This window comes from Cnephaeus nilssonii (genome assembly GCF_951640355.1).
Source record: "Cnephaeus nilssonii genome assembly, chromosome: 16".
Lineage (NCBI taxonomy): Eukaryota > Metazoa > Chordata > Mammalia > Chiroptera > Vespertilionidae > Cnephaeus > Cnephaeus nilssonii.
The window spans coordinates 38,731,561-38,752,542 of NC_137087.1; the positions used below are offsets into that span (position 1 = coordinate 38,731,561).

Consider the following 20,982-nt stretch of genomic DNA (forward strand, 5'->3'; position numbering starts at 1 on the left):
TGGCCAAACTGGAGTGTTTCCTGTTTGACATATGCTCTGAGATTTTCTTCCTCCAGGTGCTCACTGGTTCCCTTCCTTTATTATTCTTCACTCTTCCTGCCTGCCTGCCAAAATCCAGCCCATCTTGCAAGGCCAGCTCAAATGTCTTTCTTCTATGAAGCCTCTCCCGATTCCCCCACCTGATGTGAACATTCCATCCTTTGAAGCCCCAAAGAATCCAGGGCATTTTGACTCACTTGGCTGTGTGTGTGATTTTGTATTATAACCATTATCAGAGAAGAGATTCCTGAGGGCAGCACCTGGGTCTTATGTCTTAGTATCCTCCGCAGAAACATCTACTGTGCCTGGCACATAGTAGCTAGGCAGAGAGGTTGGAGAAAGGGTTTGGCTGGAGGGAGATTGGCTGGCCTTGTCACGAGGCGCTTGTCAGTGAGGGAGGGGTTAGGACACTGAGAGGATGGGTCTGGGAATACAGGAGAGAAACTGTTTCAGGGAAAGCCCTGCACCTTGGAATTGAGGTCGAGAGAACATACAATAGTTCTGTTTGTTTTTCTGTGTCACAGAAGAAAGGCACTGCTTCACCAAACATTTTCTACTGTAAAATCCTAAACTCCATTAGTTTCCTCTTCCTGCACCCCTTGTTTTTCAGGTAGGAAATCTGAGGTGCCCTGCTCAAGATCAGTGTTCAGACGAGGGTCAGGTGGGGTCTGCTTTTCTAACAAGGGAAGCTCAGAGAGCTCAGTGACTCACGGTTCCTACCAATGTCATGTCAGGGTGGCCCAACAGCCCTTTTTTCACAGAGTGTGCACGCCTTCCTGGCACACTCACCCGCACAGATCACCTGGGAGAGTGGGTCTCCTCCACCTGAGGAGTCGTGAGGGGTTTGCTGAGACCAGGAGTCATGTCGGGGATAGTCAATGGCCCACAGTCTCTTTCACCCTGCCCAGGCTGCATTCCCCCTAACTCTTCACACTTGACTACTCCCGAGTAAGCTTCTCCCAGCCTGTCTCCTGCCCGACTCCCCCAGTGGGTCCTTGGAGGCAAACATTCTCAGGGAAAGCCTCTTTGGCCTTTTTGTTTTGGTGGAAAAGTGAAGACTCAGATGATGCTGAAGTCCTGTGTTTGTTTTCATTCTATGGTTGAAATGGGACCACTGCCCATAATATTATGTTTCGAGGATAGTTTTAGGGGTGATCTGAGGCACCAGGATTTTTCCATGGTTTATTTGTATTGCCAATAAAATACCCATTAAAGACATCGCAGGCAGCTATAGCAATTGAATTGAGGAATACCATTCCAGGGTGGACAGTGGAATTGGATATTAGCCATGCAGATGGTGAATGAATTTAAAAGGGAGAAATATAAAGAAAGGCCTACTACTTGTGCTTGCATTGTACTAGCATGGCTTTGCTTTGGTCATTCAAAATCTTCTGGCTGTCAGATTGTTGGTAGGCTGAAACTCACTAGCGGGTGAGGTCTGGAGTTAGTTTTGCTGCCCTAATCCTTTTGCCCTGGGCATCACTGTTTTCACAGCATTAACACGGTATGCTAATTTCCATTGGATTTTCTCATTTTCTTTAGGTTTTCTAATTTTTCACTCCAGTTCCTCCATTTGGCCTAGATACATTCAGCTCCTTATCAGGCCCTCCCTTTACGGGGCTGTCCCTGGTAAGCTTCATGGCCGTTTGGAACTACACTAAAGAAAACTGTTAGTACCAGTTTCATTTAACATTACCAACTTCTTTGAGTAAGGATGGTCAATAGGTCTCACCTAGCACATCAGTTCCAATGCATTGGTAATGGTTGTCTGAATCCCATGCTGAGAGTGATTCTGGTAAATCAGTCATGGCAGCTATGGTATTAGGATAGGGCAGTAGCAGTGTTTATTTCATAATATTTATCAGATTTACCCTAGAACTTCCTGCTGCCAGGCTTCACCCATTTGACCTGCTCTCCAATGAATCCAGACTCCAACCTGGATGTAGCCATTATGCCTCTTGGGGTCCTGCAGGGGTATTGTTAGCTTCTTCGTTACAGCATGTTCCAAAACTACAGCATATCTAAACAAATTTGGGTTCAAAAGTTGCAGTGTATGTCTTGTTGCTCTAGCTGGGCCCAAGATAAGCAAATCATGGACACATTGAAGGGCATGTGAAGCTAGTAGGAGGTAGAGAAAGGGGACATATCCAAAGAAAGCCCTGCAGATGGTGGGGAAAATAGGAGGAAAAGGGAATTGTACAGATGACGTACCAGAAGAAATTTTGGTAATTGTTTTATGATAACATGATTGTTTTACACTTGTATTCACAGACTCTCTCGGGCACTTTTCCAAAAGCTGACCATGAAGTTTTAGCAGTTTAAGGGCAAAACAGGATATTGTTATTACTTTGACTTTAATGTTTTCAGGAATGAAGATAACATACCTTTAGGAAATGACAGAAAACATTTATTTAAAAAAGAAAAAAGCAACTCACAATCTAAACTGTATACCCAATAAAATTTTAGGATGACATACTAAAAAATACGACTGGTCAAATTCAACTGTTGATGTTCTAAAATGCTCTTGCTCTTTATATCTTCAAACATGTAAGATTTCTATTAAATCATATTTCATTAAGTATATTGGTTAAGATCAAAGGCCTAGGTTTTATTAAGTTGTTTGATTTGGTCCTTAGTTTCTGAAACTCTGAAATGGGGGTTATAATAAAACTTATCTCAGATGGTTAATGTATATGAAATGCTTAGCACAACGCCTGCCTAGTATATTGTAAATGCTTAATAAATATTAACTCTCGTTATTATGCCTAATTTACATCTGGGAAATATATTCCAGTATACTTTAATAAATAGGTACTTTAGAATATTGATGTAGACAAGCACTCACAGCATTAAGCCAAGTGCAACTGCATAGGTCCCACAGAGATGAGCCAGCCCTGTCTGAGCTTAGCACAGAGCCTGCCACAAAGCAATGATTCAAGGAAATAGTTGTTGAATAAACAGATCCGGGGCAAATTATATTTGAACTCCTCTGAGATTAGATCATATTTAAGAAAAACTGAATTTATTTGGCTTCAATTTCAAATTTCCTTTTATTGTTCTCCACCGTGGGATCCAGATCTTTATGGGACAACAGATTCCTGGACATAGTTTTACAGCAGGAGTCCTCCCAGGCCTGCCTCTGACTCTGCTGATACTCTCTTGCACTTGCAGAGTGTGGCCACTTGGTGTCACTGCACCAACAAGGCAGAAGCTAAGGCGTGCTGCTGTCCAGACATCCCCCAAGAGTGGCTAAAAGGCCACAGAGAGGGTTAGCTTATTAGCGTCCGTGTATAAAGACTGCCTGTGCTTTACATTTTGGCACAGTTTTACAATTATATAACGAGGACCCTGAAACCATTTAGGAAACACCTGAATGATATTAGCAGTCTTGAGAAGCTGAAGATCAGGAAGTCAGCTACAGGGTTTCCAGGAAAGGGGAAGGGAACCTTTCTGTCGAGTTGCACCCTACCTCATGAAACATGCGTTTGCAACATTAAGCTTAACGTCAGAAGTATCTGCATGTAGATCATTCATTTAACAGCTATTAGCTGGGCTGGGCAGTAAACAATACAGACGCTGTTTTTGTGCCTGGATGTGGAGACAGACCCGTGATTTAATTTACCACCACATGTGCCTCAAAGGACAAGCACTACCTCCAAGGACAACAAAGAGGTGCTTGACTTAGAAGCAAGATCTGGGAGGTTCACTAAAGTGGATCAGGAACCAAGAGTCTAAGCCCAAAGACATGGACCCATTTCCTCCTCCACAATAGAAAACAAATTTCAGGCAGTTTCTACCAGCTGAGCATGCAGAAAAAAATGAGGTTCAGGTTCAGAAAACCCTGACACAAAGTTAGGATATTTTGTTAATGATTAAAAAAAAAAAGAACATTTATGTGTTGGTTTTATTTTAATTTTATCAAGAGGAAGCTAAATTCTGGGCTTCCTGGTTTAATAATAAATGCCCGATAATCCTAGTCTTCAATGCTAATGTTGATTGAGCTCTGGGCTAAACATTACACATATATTACCCCCTTTAATCACTACACAGCTCGGTGAACTAAGAACTATTATTGTCCCTAATTCATATTTGAAGAAACTGAGGCTTACATGAGTTAAGGTAACTCTCCAAAGGCCCAACATCTAGTAAAAGATGAGTTGGAATTCCAACCCAAGCAGTTAAATGCCAGACCAGGGCAGCTGCCTTCTACAGCCGCCTCCTCAGGGAAGGGCTCCCCCAAGGTTGGTTATTAGTCTGAAGACAAGCGACTTCATGACTAAGAGTTAATTGACAGGTGAAAGCTCTAATTCACTGGTTAGTTTCATACTGGACACAGAATGCGGCTCCTGCCCTGCCAGTCTTGGTGGTGTGTCTTTCCCCTGCCAGAGTCCCGAGGAGAGATTTGGGGTGGATCTCTGGAAGTCAGCATGCATTGCCTGAAAAAGAACTCAACATGCAGGTGCAATCTGCCCGTGTGTGCCCTACTACTGTCCAACCTCCTCAGACCAGACTGATTAAGTCACCTATCCCTCGGGAAAAACAACTTCGGAACATTCTTCTTGGCTGACTTTTTAACTAAAGAGAAAAACAGGAACTGGCTAATAGGTCCATCTTCTCCAACTCGCTGCTGTGTGGCTTTGGACAAGTGACTTAATTTCTGTAAGTCTCAGTTACTTCAGATTGAATTGGAGATAGTAAAAGTACCAACACCACAGGATTGAAATTAGATTTTAGTAAAACTAGTACTAACTTAATTACCAATTAAAGTACTAATTCAATTAGCAAAGGCTAAATTAGATAATATAAAGGTCTGAAGGCTTAGCAAATAGTGCTCAATAAATAGCTAGTATGGCTTTTATTTTGGCCTATAGCTGAAATTCTTAATTTCAGAGCCTTTAGAAATGTATCACTTTAGAATAGGCTTTTTTTTGGGGGACACATTTGTTATATCTATGTCCATGGTTAAAATTTACATAGTTATTTAGGATATTCAGCCTTAATCTTAGCAAAAATCTTCAGGTACTAACGAAACTGTCCGAAGTCACAAAGGGAACCAGCAAAAGCTGTTTCAGAAGGAGAAGTGGTATATGGACTTCCTCCCTTCTTGAATTGCAGGGAAAATACTGCTGCTTATGGTGAGGCAATCTCCACGGGTAGGTGTTGAAACAGGCTAGGAGTGAGGAGTGCATGAGCAGGGCCGGCTTCCCACGACAGGGGCCTCTGGAGCTGGATAGATGGTGGCAGGATTGGTGAAGAGAAGGGGGAGTGGTCTGGGTAATGAATGCCCAGGAAAGGAATGCCCCGTCAGGAGACAGGTGCCATATGCCCCACTCTTCTCACCTTACTTTCCTCTTCAGAGCCATGAACTTTGGCCAGGCACATCGACTTAGCTAGGATAGCCTGCCATTTCCTGCAGAGGCAACTGGCTTTCTGTTCTCTTTATAGCAAGGCACGAAATTTGTCTTCATTTCTTGTGTTTCAGTTTCAATTTTCAAAAAGTTTATTTTGCTCTCTCAAGAGCTGAACTTGCAATTCAGATGTGCTAACACCAGGCGATGGTGCCCCAGTAATTGGAAAGGCAATCAGCTAAGAAAAAAATTGGGTGTTTACTAAATAAAAATCAATGGCAGGAAGGGTCAAAACACTGGGATAGAGGGATTTGGCTTGACCCAAGGGTAAAATTTTAAATAAGCTGAGGAATGGATGAAGTTGATATCTTCTGACAAAAGTCTTTAAATATTGTTTCTTGCATTGAAGCTCTTTATAAAAGTGGGCATCAGGGAATCTGAGGCAATATTTTCTATTAGTGCTACAGATTTCTATTAAGGTAACTGAACACAGCCACATTATATGATATTATATTTAATGTCAATGTGTAAAGAGCAAGTTTGAGGGAATTAACTTTTTACAATTTGATGTTGTCCTGCTTTCTAATGGTTACCAATTACAGGTTAGTCAAACTCTTGCCTTATGCTCAGGCCTATTTGGAATGCTCCTTTCCAACCCATCCTGACCTCTTTCCAATGGCTTCAGAGCTTCAGTATTGTCTGATTTCAAAACCCTTCCAGCTTTCTCTTAGCTATGTGCAGAACTCTATGAGGAACTATAAGGAATTGCAAAATTAAAAAAAAAAAAAGTCTCTCTGAACTTAAGGACCTTAACATGGTGTGACTGTTGGTGAACGTGGGAAGAGATTTTTGTTTGTGTCTGCATATTCTTGCAGCTCAAAAGAGTGGGATTTCTCAGAGATGATCTGAATTCTTCTGTGCCATCCAGACCATGGAAACAGGCTTGCGATGGGGTTTCTGGTACAACGAGCAGTTGGAAATAGTAGAGCTTCCTTGGTCTTCCAAGCCTACATGTGCTGAATCAGTGGTATTTTGGTTCCCTGGGGGCCAAGTGTACAAAAACAAATAAAATCCCCAAATGTAGGAAAAGGAACCAATCAAAACAAGTGCAAATTATTAAAACAGTTGTTGGTGGAATGGATAAATGTGCTACATTGAATCTAGGGTCATTTACAGATGGGGAGACTGAAATGTAAAGAGATTAGGTTCTTGCCCAAGGTCACCCCGCTGTGAAGTGGGGTGAAGGTGCAGGGAATTACATTGAGGATGCCTGTTTTCAGAGCTCATGCTTTTAACTATTATGCAATACCAGTATACCACCTCCCAGGATTTTTGTCAGGAGGAGGATGAGATAGGCTTCTAGCAAAAGCTCACTGAAGGGGGTGAGTTACACCGCTGGATAGTAAAGGGCTTCCTTGACTCAAAGGCAAGTTCAGAGCCCTGGATTAATGGAGGCCAGAAGATAGTTGTCCTTCAGGGCTAGGTTTGCACTCTTCCTGAGTAAGCTTCCTCAGTCTCTGCTTTAGTCACGACAAACTGGTTTACTCAGCGTCCCATAAACCGCATTAAACAGGACTCTTCGACACCAGTACCTTCGTGCAAGCCACCCCGCCTCTTTTTTCTCCTGTCTCTGATGACCTCTCCTGTCAAAAACTTCCACCGTCCTCATCCCAGCTACAGCGACGTGGGGGCACCGGATTCAAGGACTTTCGCATGAAATCCAGCATTGCCCCCGGGCCTCTCTGGCATCTTTGCTACCAAGTGTCACAGTCCTTCGTCACTTCATTTTTCTGGCGCTTCTAGGTTACTTCCAAGTTGAGCGGCCTCTGCGAACTTCCTGTGGGCAGGGACGTAAATCCACCCGGAACGGCCGTCATGGTCTCCGCTGGGATTTTCCCGGGTTCATTCCTAAAATAAATATTATGCCCGAACACAGGTTTGCTTTTCACGAGGGCACGTTTTCCTTTTCTCTGACTCTCCACCACCCAGAGTCCATCAGGTCTCCTGGTTAAACTTTTCCGTAGCTTTTACTGCAGGTTGAGGGTGATTATTTGCCGCAGCAGAGGGTCTGGCACACAGAGAACAAGGATATACGTTGAATATGTTAAAGGCGGGCTAGTCACAGACCGCAACTGTTGGCACGTGGTGGGGCTGAGCGGGAGGGGACCCGTCTCCCGTCCTCGCCGTCCACGCCGTCCACGCAGCACCTTGGCCTTGGGAACAAGCCAGCGCGCGCATCCCAGGCTGGGCGGCGCGCATGCGCGCCCCCGCGCCCGCCCGCCCCGCCCCTTGCGCTCGGGCCGCTCGCGCTGCTAGCTCCCGCCGTCCGCCCGCCCGGGGGCGCGCCTCGCCGGCTCCCCAGCTTCCAGCCAAGATGGCGGAAAGCGGCGAGGGTATAGGCAACGTCCCGGAGCATGAGCGGATCTTGCAGGAGATCGAGAGCACCGACACCGCCTGCGTGGGGCCCACTCTCCGGTAAAGCCCTCCTCCCCGCGGGACCCCGCATGGCCCCCGCCGGCCTCTCCTCAGGAGCGGGGCGGATGGCCCGACAGGTGGTGCGCGCGGCGGCGGCGGCGGCGGCGGCGGCGGCGGAGGTCTGGGACCCCGGCCCGGCTGGGGCGGGGCCGAACTGGCGGCTGCACCTGTAGGCACGGCAGGCCTCCGCCGGGCGGGAGCGGTGCCCGCGCAGGCGGTGGGTGTGGCCGCCGCGGTGCCTCTGACCCTGCGAGCCGCGGTGCCGTCCTGCGTTTGCCTCCCGGTCTCGGGCCTGCCCGGCTGGCTGCGGGCGGGCCAGGAGCGAAGGCTGACCTCGGCTGGCGGGCGTGACCGGTGTGCGGAGGCGCGCGCGCTGGTGGGAACCCCGCCGGGCCCGGCTGCCGCGGGGCGTGGGAGAACCGAAATGGAGCGGGAGACGCCGCCGCCGGCACCCTCATCCCGGAGCGGGCGAGGAGGGAGCGTGGGCTAGACAGGAGGAGCTGGTGCGTAGGGACGCGCCGCCGTGACCGTGACCGTGACCGTGGGCTCACCCGGCCAGGCTTTGACTTATTTACGGAAGTTCCATTAATTTTGCATTACATTTCCCGTGTACTTTACAAAAGGATAGATACCTTTTAGAAATAGTACCAGGTAGGGAGTATCCCGGACTGACTACCTGCTGCCCTAACAGTAGGAATACTAGCCGGACCCTGCACTGATGTAGTCGATGAGCTGAGGCACTCTCTCCAAGAATAAGTGCCTTTGCAATACAAGGCTTCGTCTTTTGCAGGGATGACAGCGAGATTAGGGTTCACTTAGGGAACTTAGGGCTGATGGTGCCTTTATCATGATGGTTTTCTTCAGGATACACGCTTCCTAGAAATGGGGTAGTGGGCCTGTGATTTGTGGACCTGTGGGTGTAAATGTAACGTGAAACCAGTTCAAGTCACCGTGCAAACCCACCTTGCCCCGAGAGAGTCCGGAGACCTGGGTTGTGCCCTAATCCTGTCACGAAGTGTGCAGTCACGGGCAAGAACCATGTCACCTTGCTGGACCTCAGTTTTTCCTCATTCACAGCCTGGGTAGGGGGTGGAGGTTTAGATGCCCAGAAAGGCCAGGACACCGAGGACTTGTTTATTCACTGCTGTATCCCCAACACCAAGCATAGACGGCAGGCACCCGGTACATTTTGTTCTCATGATGTTTTTCCTATGATAGGATAAGCATGCTTAGTGCATTTCCTTCACTTTCCAACTTAATTCTTCTCCTAAAACTACATTTGGTAAGGAAAGAAGAAATCGTAAATGAAAAGGAAGCTTTGTTTTCCTTATTGCCTGGTGAAACTTGAAAGAATACGTTCTGTGGTATGGTTATCAGAACAGTCCATGTTTGAAAACAGTTTTGGTTATGAAGGAGATACTTCATCTTGGGGAAATGTGCTAGGCAGTATCCGTGAAAAAAAGATGAAATTAGAAGGAAATTTTGAAATATATTGGGAAACTTTTGTGTCACAAATAGAATATTTATGTGTTGTTCTGTTCTGTTTTGCCGGACAATTGTGTCACCTGCTCACTTTGTTGAAGCCTACGCTCTTTTCTTTGACTAACTCCAGTGACTCATACTTATTCTATTTATACACTTGTCATCTCTCATTTATAAGCTCTCTCCACACACATAGAAGCCACTGCTACCAGTTCTTTTTCTTGAACAGCATTTAAGCTACTACTGTTTTCTCCTAGGTTTTTCTGAGTGAAGTACAAATATTAAATTATAACAAATCTTTTGTTATAGTAAAACTGAAATGTTTTAAAAGTAAAATAGTGTAATGAAGCACCATGAACCCATCATCTTGCTTCAATTCAAGTGGTCAGTCTCTTGTTTTTTAAAATACATTTTTATTGATTTTTAGAGAGAGATAAAGGGATAAGGATAAGGAGATAGAAACATCAATGAGAAGAAATCATCCATCGGCTGCCTCCTGCATGGCTCCCACTGGGATCGAGCCTGCAACCCGGGCATGTACCATGACTGGGGATCGAACCAGTGACCTCTCGGTTCCTGGGTCGATGCTCAATCGCTGAGCCACACCAGCCAGGTTTGTGGCTAATCTCCTTTGAACTTTTCCCCTATCCATTCTCCCTTACTCTGGCTTATTTTGAAGCAAATCCTAGACATCAATTAATTCATAAATATTTCAGCATTAAGATTAATTTTTGTTATTTCCCAGTTATCTTCTATCTGGCCTGTAGGCTTATGTTGTTCATATTTTTCTATGTGGCAGACTTTTTTAGCCTGACCTTTTCTTTATTCATTGTTTTTTATCAGATCTGGCTTTGTAGGGGAAGCCAGATGATTAAATGCTAAGCATGTATACACTCTTCACAGTGCCTTGCATATAATATGATTATTTGACCACAATGGAATTAAATTAGAAGTCAATCATAGAAAACTCTGGAAAATCCTCAAATATTTGGACACTGAATAACAATCTAAATAACCCATGGGTGAAAGAAGAAATCAGAAGAGGAATTAGAAAGTATTTTGAATTGAATAAAATGAAAATGCAACATATTGGAATTTGTGTGATACAACTAAAGTAATACTTAGAGAGAAATTTAAGCACTAAACAGCTGTCCTAAAAAAAGAAGAGCAAATGAAATCCAAAAAAGCCAAAGAAAGGAGATGATAAACATTAGAGTGGAAATCATTGAAACAGGAATTAGAAAAAACATTTGAGAAAAATCATTGAAACTAAAACCTGGATCTTTGAGATCAGTAAAACTGATGAAACTTTAGGGAAGACAATGTGAAGATACCAGTGATCAAGAATTACAAATTCTCAATAGGAATGTCAGGAATGAGAGAGATTACATCACTACAGATTCTACAGATATTAAAAAAGATAATAAAGGAATATTATGAACAACTACATTTGATAACTTGGAAGAAATTCCTTGATAGATGCAAACCATCAAAGTTCACTTAAGCCCTGGCTGGTGTGGCTCAGTTGGTTGAGCATGTCCCATGCATTGAAAGGTTGCCGGTTTGATCCCCACTCAGGGCACATGTCCAGGTTGTGGGTTCACTCCCTGGTCAGGGTGTGTATGAGAGGCAACCGACTGATATTCTATCACATCGATGTTTCTGTTTCTCTCTTTCTCCCTCTCCCTTCCTCTCTCTCTAAAAGTCAATAAAAACATTTAAAAAACAAAGCTCACTTAAGAATAAATAACCGAATAGACCTATATCAATGAAATAAGTTGAATTTGCTGTATAAAACTTTCCCCAAAAGCCATCTGGGCCCAAATGGCTTTACTGGTGAATTTTACAACATTTAAGGAAAAATTGATACCAATTCTATTAAAATACTTCCAGAAAAATTGAAGAGGAGGGACTATTTCTCAATTCATTTTGAGGTCAACATTAACCTGATACCAAAACTAAAGAGAGACAGTTCTAGAAAAGGAAACTATAGACCAATATAAACACAGATGAAAATACTCCAAACAAAATTTTAGCAAGTTAAATCCAGCAGTATATAGAAAGAATAATACATTGTGATCAAATGGAATTTATTTCAAGAAAGCATGTTGGCTTAACATTTGAAAAACCAATCAATGTAATTCACCATATCAAAGCTAAAAAAGAAAATTTGTAGAAGCAGAGAAAGCATCTAGAAATCTAACATTCATTTCTGATAAAACCTATTGGAAATTAGGGTTGGAAATTCTCAGCCTGAAAAAGGGCATCTATGAAAAAACTTATAACTAACATTGTACTTAATGGTGGAGGACTGGACTAAAGCAAGGATGTTCATTTGCACCACTTCAATTTAGCACTGTGCTGAAGGTCGTTGCCAGTATAATAAGACAAAAAGTGGATTAGACAATGTGATCATTTATAGAGAAAATCATATACAATCTAGAAAAGCATGAAATTGATAAGTGAATTTAGCAAGGATGTAGGATACAATATTAATGTGCAAAAACCAGCTGTATTTCTATATGCTCGCAAGGAACAATGAAATTGAAATTCAAAATTGATACAATAAAAATATGAAATACTTATAAGGTAAATGTGACAAAAGATGTGAAAGACTTGTACATGAAAACTATAAAATGTTGCTGGTAGACACTAAAGAGGACCTAAATACATAAATGCACACATATGCTGTATTTATGGATCAGAAGACTCAATATTGTTAAGATGTCAGTTTTCTCCAAATTGGTCTTTAGATTTAAGGAAATTGCAATACAAATCCCAGGAGAATTTTTTTATATGTGTGTATACAAATTGACAAGCTGATTCAAAAGTTCACAGGGAAATGTGAAGGATCTAGAATAGCCTAAGTAACATGGAAAAAACAAAACAAAACCCTAACAGAGTTGGAAGACGTGTACTGCCTGATTTAAAGACTTATTATAAAGCTAGAGTAATCAAGGCAGTATATAGTACTAGCATCAAGATAGACAAGTAGAAACAATAGAGACTCCATAAATAGATTCATACAATTGATCAGTTAATTTTTTTTTTAAAATCCTCATCTGAGGATATTTTTTCTATTGATTTTTATTAAAAAAAAATATATTTTATTGATTTTTTACAGAGAGGAAGGGAGAGGGACAGAGAGCTAGAAACATCAATGAGAGAGAAACATTGATCAGCTGCCTCCTGCAGGCCTCCCACCAGGGATGTGCCCGCAACCAAGGCACATGCCCTTAACCGGAATCGATCCTGGGACCTTTCAGTCCGCAGGCTGACGCTCTATCCACTGAGCCAAACCAGTTAGGGCTTTTTTCTATTGATTTTTAGAGAGAGTGGAAGAGAAAGGGAAAGACAGAGAGAAACATCAAGGCGAGAGAAACACATCAATTTGTTGCCTTCTGCACGTGCCCTGACCAAGGCCTGGGCCAGGGAGGGGTCTGCAACCAAGATACGAGGTACCTGCCCTTTACCATATTGAACCTGGGACCCTTCAGTCCACAAGTGGATGCTCTATCAACTGAGCCAAACCGGCTAGGGCTGGTCAGTTAATTTTTGTCAAAGATGCAAAGGTAATTAATTAGAAAAAGATAGTTTTTTAAAATAATGGTGGTGGAATAATAATGGTGGTGGAATCCATATAAAAAATAATGAACTTTGCACCATATTTAAAAATAAACTCAAAATGCATTTCAAATATAAAATGCAAAACTATAAAACTCTTAGAAACCATAGGAGAAAATCTGGGTTGGGCAAAGATTTCTTAGATACTATTCCAAAAGCATAATACATAAAAGAAAAATTAATAAATTGGATTTCATCAAAATTGAGAATATCTGGTTTTCAAAGGGACTCCTAAGGGAATGAAAAGACAGGCCACAAGTGGCGAGAAAAATGTTTGCAAATCACATATCTGATTAAAAAAAAATGGAGTCCAGAATGTATAAAAGAAGTCTTTAAGACATAAAAAAGTCTTATTAAAAATAGGAAACTGATTTGAATAGATATGTCACAATAAAAGGTACACAGAAGGCAAATAAGCATATGAAAAAATGCTTAACATCACTAGTTGTTAGAAAAATGCAAATTAAAACTACAACATTAAACTACCTTGATATTGGACTGTTTGGTTGGAATGTGGAACATCTGGCACTCTTATACACTGCTGTGGGGATTTCATAGATGCTATTTATCAGGTTGAGGAAGTTCCCTTCTCTTCTAGTTTGTTGAGTATTTTTATTATGAAAGAGTGTTGAATTTTGTTAGATCCTTTTTCTGGAGCTATTGAAATGACTCTGGTATTGTAAACCAAGGCAAATACAATTCATTTTCCATATTTTGTCCTTTATTGTGTTCTTTCATATTCTGAAATAAACAGTTTGCTTTAGATCACTGGCTCTTTCTTAGGGATCTGTGAGATGGGAAGTATTTTCAAATAATGCTTTCAAATGAATGAATCAATAATTTTAAAAAATCTCAGTTTTAGTTTTTAATGTAAATATTGATAGTTATAATCCACATGAACAAAAAGCTTTTAGGAATTCTTAATAAGTTTTGAGAGTGTAAAAGAGATTTTAAAAATTGAGAATGACCGTTTTAGGACAGAACTACTCTTTTTCCTTGAAAAACAAAAGCACACAATTGTCTTTGTCACTATTTTTCCTAGTGTAATTTTAACCACTAGTAATGATTTAAACTTTTAACCAAAGTAACTCATTTATACTCACATTGAAACACTGAGGTTGAATATTGAGAAATGTCTGTTGTACACAAACATTTTATCAGACTAGCAAAACTCATGAGCATACATAATACAACTTTCTATAAACACAAACATCCCATTTACATGTTCTTAAAGTGGCAAATATGAACTCTCTCATTAACATATCCCAAACTATAGCTTCTCTATAGTATCTATAGTAATAAAAGTGTAATATGCTAATTAGACTGATGTCCTTCTGGACATCCTTCCGATGACCTTCTGGACAAAGCTGCAGCAGCAGGGGCCGAGGCAGAGGCAGCCGCTGTGGTGGCGAGGGCCCAGCCCTTTGAACGAATTTCATGCATCAGGCCTCTAGTATAAAAATATGAAGCAAAAGTATATAAACTTAATTATGCTTAGTAATCAGCCTTCTAAGATTATCTATTAATTTAATGTCAAGGTTTTAAGTTACCTAATAATCTTGGAAATTGTCTTTGATACCTGTTCAAATAAAAAGTTTGTCAGAATAATGATTCAACTTAGTTGAACACAAATTTACATTTTTAATCATCATTAGTTATGTGAAGTGGGATTTAAAAAATATTTCTGAATTAATTCCTATAAGAAGAATATATTTTTTAAAAAGTCTAGCATATTTAAGGTATTAGAAGTTCAATTTTCTTGGAATTTTATAAATATTCCATTTATATGCATACTTAAAATCCTATGTAATAAAAGCCTAGGTGGCATCATGCCCTCATGTGATGCCCTCGTGCGGCACCCTTGTGCGGCGCCCTCGCATGGTGACGTCGCCACACGATGGCCACCACAAGATGGCTGCGCACACAGCAGAGGCGGGGCCCAGTGGCTGCTCCGTGCGGTGAGGCCTGGGTGAGGCCTGGGGGTCCCGAGGCTCTGTGCGGTGCGGAGGAGGCTGGTCCCGGCATCTCAGCCGCCTCACACAGAGGAGGTGGGTCCCGGCCGAGGAGGCGGGTCACGGCAGGGGAGGGCAGTTGTGGGCAATCAGGCCAGCAGGGGAGGGCCGTTGTGGGCAATCAGGCCGGCAGGGGAGGGCAGTTGTGGGCGATCAGGCCAGCAGGGGAGCAGTTAGGCATCAATCAGGCCTGCAGGGGAGTGGATAGGGGGCGATCAGGCTGGCAGGCAGAAGCGGTTAGGGTTAATCAGTCAGGCAGGTAGGCGAGAGGTTAGGAGCCAGTGGGATTGGGCCTAAACTGGCAGTTGGACATCCCCCAAGGGGTCCCAGATTGTAGAGGGTGCAGGCCAGGTTGAGGGACACCCACCCCCCTCCCCGTGCACAAATATTGTGCACCGGGCCTCTAATATATATATATGTTGATCTCAGAGAGGAAAGTAGAGGGAGAGAGAGATAGAAACATTAGTGATGAAAGAGAATCATTGACTAGCTGCCTCCTGTATGCCCCACACTGGGGATGGAGCCGGTAACCTTGGACAAGTGCCCTGACCAGGAATTGACCTCCGGCCAATCATATGCATACTTTTTTTTAACCAATAAGCCAGTCAGAACAATTCTTTTAACTAAGAGACTTAACATCTAAATTACTAATACCCTCTGGAGATAAGTTATTTGATTTGTCACACACAATAAGAAGTAAAAGCCTTTCTGAGTTACTGATATAGAACATTATAGCTTTGTTCCTATCATTTCACCCACAGGTCAAGAGACATGAGTTGTAAAGATTTTTAAAAAAATAACCTCATTTGTTCAGATATCAAAGACCTGTTCTTGGTGGTTATGAAATTCTTAACTGATTTGATCTCAAGATAGACAAAAAGACAAAAAAGATTAACAAACCAAAGTGTCTTTTATCTTTTATCCAAGAGATCTCTGTCATCAACATCGAGCAGGGGTGGGGAACATCTGGCCCGCAGGCCATGTAAGGCCCAAGAAATCATTTGGTCTGGCCCTGCCAAGGCATTAGGGATGAGTTAATTAAATGTTTGACCAAATATGGCAGGCTAATTTTTAAGTTGATAATTTTGTATGGCCCACGAATGATGTCATAAATATCCAAAATGGCCCTTGGCAGAAAAAAGGTTCCCCACCCCTGATGTAGAGGGATCATTAAATAAATGGTCAAACCATAAAACCACATTCTTAGAAACCAAGCCAAAACATACAATCTGTAGAGAGGGGAAAAAACCCTCAGAGAAATAGAGAGTCAGTAAAGTTAAATGTATACTGCCACTTGGGTTTTACTTCTGGGAGCCAAGTTCCTAAGCTTAAGTAGTCCGTGAGGTGCAATTCTCTAGCAGTGCAGTTTCCTGGCTCTGTCAGGTGAATCTGCTGGGCATCTTAGTGAAACCTACAAAACTATTAAAAGATAATTTTCAAAAAATATAAAATCATGACGCTTATACAAATATAAAATTATTGCATGCCAAAGATTTTATTTAACTTATTAATTAGGTAACCCATAAGATGTTACAACTCTTTCAAAGGTAATGGCAAAAACAATATAGATATTTGGGAATGCTGAAATAGATTTGTAATAGGCATATGATTGGTCAGTATCCCCAGGGTAATAATCAATTTCATTCCATAGGCCAAAATGTTTGTATTTTTATAGAAAAGAATATATCAGTTTTCTATAATTTATAGAGTTGTAAAATAGCCAAAAGATAATGAAAGGCACAGATAACCTAGAAAGATTTTCACAATTTTTCTTGTTGCAAACTTTTTTTTTTTACTTTATCTTTTATTTGCTTACACCCACCCCACCCTTTTTTTTTTGGCCATGCAAAACTTTTTCATTTTTATCAAAATAAAATTCATCAGTCATCCCCTTTTTGCTTCTGGATTTCGAGTCATAGGAAAGTCTTCCATATTACCAGGTTATAGGGGAACCTACCCACGTTTTCTTTTGGTACTTGTATGGTTTTATTTTTTTACTTTTATATTTCTGTACCTTTTTGAATTTTCCTGGGGTATGGTGGTGATGAATGGCTCCCATTTTTTTTTTTTTTAAATATGTCAAGCCAGCTATCCTAACACATTAAAAAGTAGGTTACTTTCATATTGATTTGAAATGCTGTCATTATTGTTTATTAAATTTTCATATTCAGTGGGTCTATCTCTGGTTTTTCTATTCTGTTCATTGCCTATATGTCTATTTGCATGCTATACCATGCTTTTAATTATAGAGGTTTTATTGTATTATACCCTATATCTAGTAGGGAATGCTGAAATAGATTTGTAATAGGCACATGTAACTCATTTGTAATAGATTTGTAATAGGCACATGTAACTCACCCCATTGCTCATCTTTTTGTCAGTGGTTTCTTGATGACCTTCCTTGTTCTTCCAAATGAACTTAATAAATTTGTTTTGCTCTAGAGTCTAGACAAATTCTCATAATATTTTATTGTATTGAGTTAAATTTATAAATAATTTGGGGGAATAGACCTCTTGATGATGCAGAATCTTCATATCTAAGAGCATGTTATGTCTTTCAGGAGAGTTAATTTTCCACAAATAAATTTTAGAATTTCATAAGATTTTGTGTATTTTTTGCTGTTATTTTTAATTGGATCTTTTCTTACATTATGTCTTCTAATTGTTTTTTTGCTTATATGTATGCATGTTGATTATCTTTGCTTATTTTTTTAGCCTTTTACTTTATTAAATTTTCTTATCTGTAGTAATTTTTTCCCATTGATTCCTATGGGTCTCCAGAAATGTAATTGTATAATCTGTATTTAGAAATAACTTTATTTCTTCCTTTCCACTTTTTAAACTGTAGATTGCTTTGTCTAATTTAACTTCATAGCTTAATTGCAACACAATAGTTGAGACGGCAGCATCTTTATCTTTTTCCTGACTTTAGCAGGAAAGCCGTTAGTGTGTTTCCTCATTAAAGAGAACTCTGGCTTTTGGGCTGAGGTATTTATATTTTGTTTTGCTGAGGAAATATCTATTAATACCTATTTTATTTAGTGTTTTTAACATGAAAGACTACTGAATTTTTTTCAGACGTATTTTCTGCATCTATGGAGATGGTCATACAGTTTTTCTTCTTTGCCTTCTGTGATTGAGTTTATTAATGCATTTCCTATTATTGAATCGTTTCTGTATTCATAGGATAAATCCCACTTGGTAATGATGAATTGCTTTTTTAGTGTGCTGTTGGACTCTGATAGGGAATTTGCTTTTAAATATTTTTTTTGCGTTGATGTAAGTGAGATTGGTTTGTAGTTTTCTTTTTCGGTGCAGTCTTTTTCAGGTCTTCAAATAAATGTTATGTTCGTTTCATGAAAGGAAACAGAAGTTCTCTTTTACTACCCTGGGAATACTATAATTAGCACTGTATTATTGATTTGTATTTTTATTTCTTTTGTTAATCCTCACCAGAGTCTATTTTTTCCATTGCTTTTCAGAGATAGTGAAAGGGAGGAAGGAGGGGGAGAGTGAGAGAAACATCCATGTGAAACAGACACATGATTGTTTGCCTCCCTCACATGCCCCAACCAGGGGACAGGAAACGATTCCAAAACCCAGGTATGTGCTCTTGACTGGGAATCAAAGCTAAGGCCCTTGGGTGTGTGGTCTGACACTCTAATCACTGAGCAACACCTGCCAGGGCTTATCTGATATTTAAAGGTTTGTTAGAATTACCCCATGAAATCAGTTGGGCCTATGCTTTTTCTTTGTGTGGGAGTGTCTTGTAACTTTTCTCTAGTTCTTCTGTGATAATGTTCTCTTCTAGACTTTCATATTACAGTATGCAAGTATAGTCTTATGTTATAATTGCTTCATCCCCCTTGTTAGTTTTGATGTTGGGTATTTGTGATTTCACTCATTTTCCTTCCTTTGATTTAGATTAGCTGGTGGTTTGTCTGTTTTGTTGATTTTTAAAATTTATTTATTCCATTAATTTTCTGTTTTCTAAGACATTCCTTACTGCATTTATCTTTAATGATTTATTTTATTCTTTTCTAGCTTTTTTGTATTTTGTATTTGATTATTTTATTGATGTAATTATTTAATGCTATAAGTTTTCCTCTGATGATTACGCTAGCTTTATTTCACATATTCTGACATGTTTTTTAATTTAATTTGTTCTTTTAATTTAAAGAAATTCTATTTTATTTTTGTATTTTTCTTTTGATCCAACAGTTTTAAAAAAGAAATCCTCACCTGAGGACATGCTTAGAGAGAAGAAAGAGGAGAGAGGGAGGGAGGGAGGAAGGGAAGGAGGGGAGAGAGAGAGACAGAGACAGAGAAACATCAATAAGTTGCCTTCTGTACCCACCTCGATTGGAAATCCAACCTGCAACCCAGGTATGTGCCTTAACTTGGAGTTAAACTGGCAACCTTTTGGTGCACGGGATGATGCTCCAACCAATTGAATGACTCTGGCCAGGGGATCCAACATAGGCTTTTAAAATAGGCTTTTAAAAAAATTCCAGATGTGGAGGGTATTTTTATTTTTAAAATTTTATTAATAATTTTTAGTTTTATTACATTATAGCTAGATTAATCTGTATTATTTATATTCTTTGGAATTCATTGAGGTTTTATTTGTGGCTTTATATATGACTAGAGGCCCAGTGCATGAAAATTCATGCACTGGAAGGAGGTCCCTCAGCCTTTGCCTGCCCCCTCTCACAGTCCGGGAGCCCTCAGGGGCAGAAGGCAACCTGGCAATCAGGGGAAGGAGATACCCCCATCACACCTCTGCTGCTGTCACTGCTGGCAGCACAAGCCTTGGCTGGCCCTGGTTACCTGAGCATTGGGCAGCCCTGGGCGGCTGGGAAACTGCCATCGGAGGCTTGCCTGCGCCTTGGGCTGGCCCTGGGCGGCTGGGCAGCTGCCATCCGAGGCTTGCCTGCGCTTCAGGCTGGCTCTGGGCGGCTGGGGGGTTGATGAGACTAGGGGATTCCGGAGGCAGGTGTACGGAGCAGCCGGACCTGCCTGGGGGTGGGTCCGGCTGTGCCGTGTGCCTGCCGCCCCAGCGGGGCTGAGGGGACTGGGCGCCGCCATCTTTGCAGGCGTGGCAGTTAATTAGCATATTCCCTCCTTATTGGCTGTGGGTGCTGCCATCTTTGCGAGGGCATGATGGTCAATTAGCATATTACATCTTTATTAGATAGGATTAGTTTTCACCCTAAAAAAGCAGATTCTTTTTTATTAGGACTCAGTTGTATTCATTTCTCTTTCTTTATGAAGTTGGTTATATCTTCTAAGGCCTATATTGTTTTTCACCTGCTCTTTCTTGGACTGAATGGTGTTTTGAAGTCCTTTTATATTAATTTGTAGTTTCTGTGTGTTTTTAAAAATATATATTGATTTTTTACAGAGAGGAAGGGAGAGGGATAGAGAGTTAGAAACATCAATGAGAGAGAAACATCAATCAGCTGCCTCCTGCACACCCCCTACTGGGGATGTGCCCGCAACCAAGGTACATGCCCTTGACCGGAATCAAACCTGGGACCTTTCAGTCCGCAGGCCGATGCTCTATCCACTGAGCCAAACCGGTTTCGGCTGTAATTTCTGTTTTGTGAAAGTTTGTTGCTAAAGTAATGAGTATATAAATATTGATTTATTTTCTGTTTTATTTTCCATGGTGAATAGTGATTTTTTGTTTGTTTGTTTTTAACTGTTGTTTTGCTGAAAAGTCAATTCTTAAGGGAATTTCTCCTTAATTGTAGATTAATACTCCTATAAAGGACTTTGGTAGAATATATAGATCATCTCTTAAGCTACTATGCAAACTGCACATTTGATCTACTTTAGACAATTTAATATTTTTGTTTAATTTTCTAAAATCTGGGGAATCAGTCTATATCTGCATTCATTAATCTGTTTAATGGTTTGTTTTTAAAATTAAATTTTATTTAGCAATTCAGTTTGTTATCCTAGAAAACAGATACACTTTTATTTATTGGATGTTTCCA

At 40.9% G+C, this 20,982-nt stretch overlaps 1 protein-coding gene across 3 annotated transcripts in view; it reads left to right on the forward strand.

The window, feature by feature from the left end:
* Nucleotides 1-7,718: 7,718 nt before the first annotated feature.
* EXOC6 (exocyst complex component 6) overlaps nucleotides 7,719-20,982 on the forward strand; it is a 133,931-nt gene continuing 120,667 nt past the window's right edge. For 2 of the 3 annotated variants that reach the window (XM_079793461.1, XM_079793462.1), the window contains exon 1: nucleotides 7,719-7,862. In XM_079793461.1, the coding sequence (XP_079649587.1) occupies nucleotides 7,762-7,862 (101 nt within the window). In that variant the 5' untranslated portion in view covers nucleotides 7,719-7,761. The remainder of the gene's footprint in view (nucleotides 7,863-20,982) is intronic. The other variant, XM_079793463.1, reaches the window with a different exon arrangement.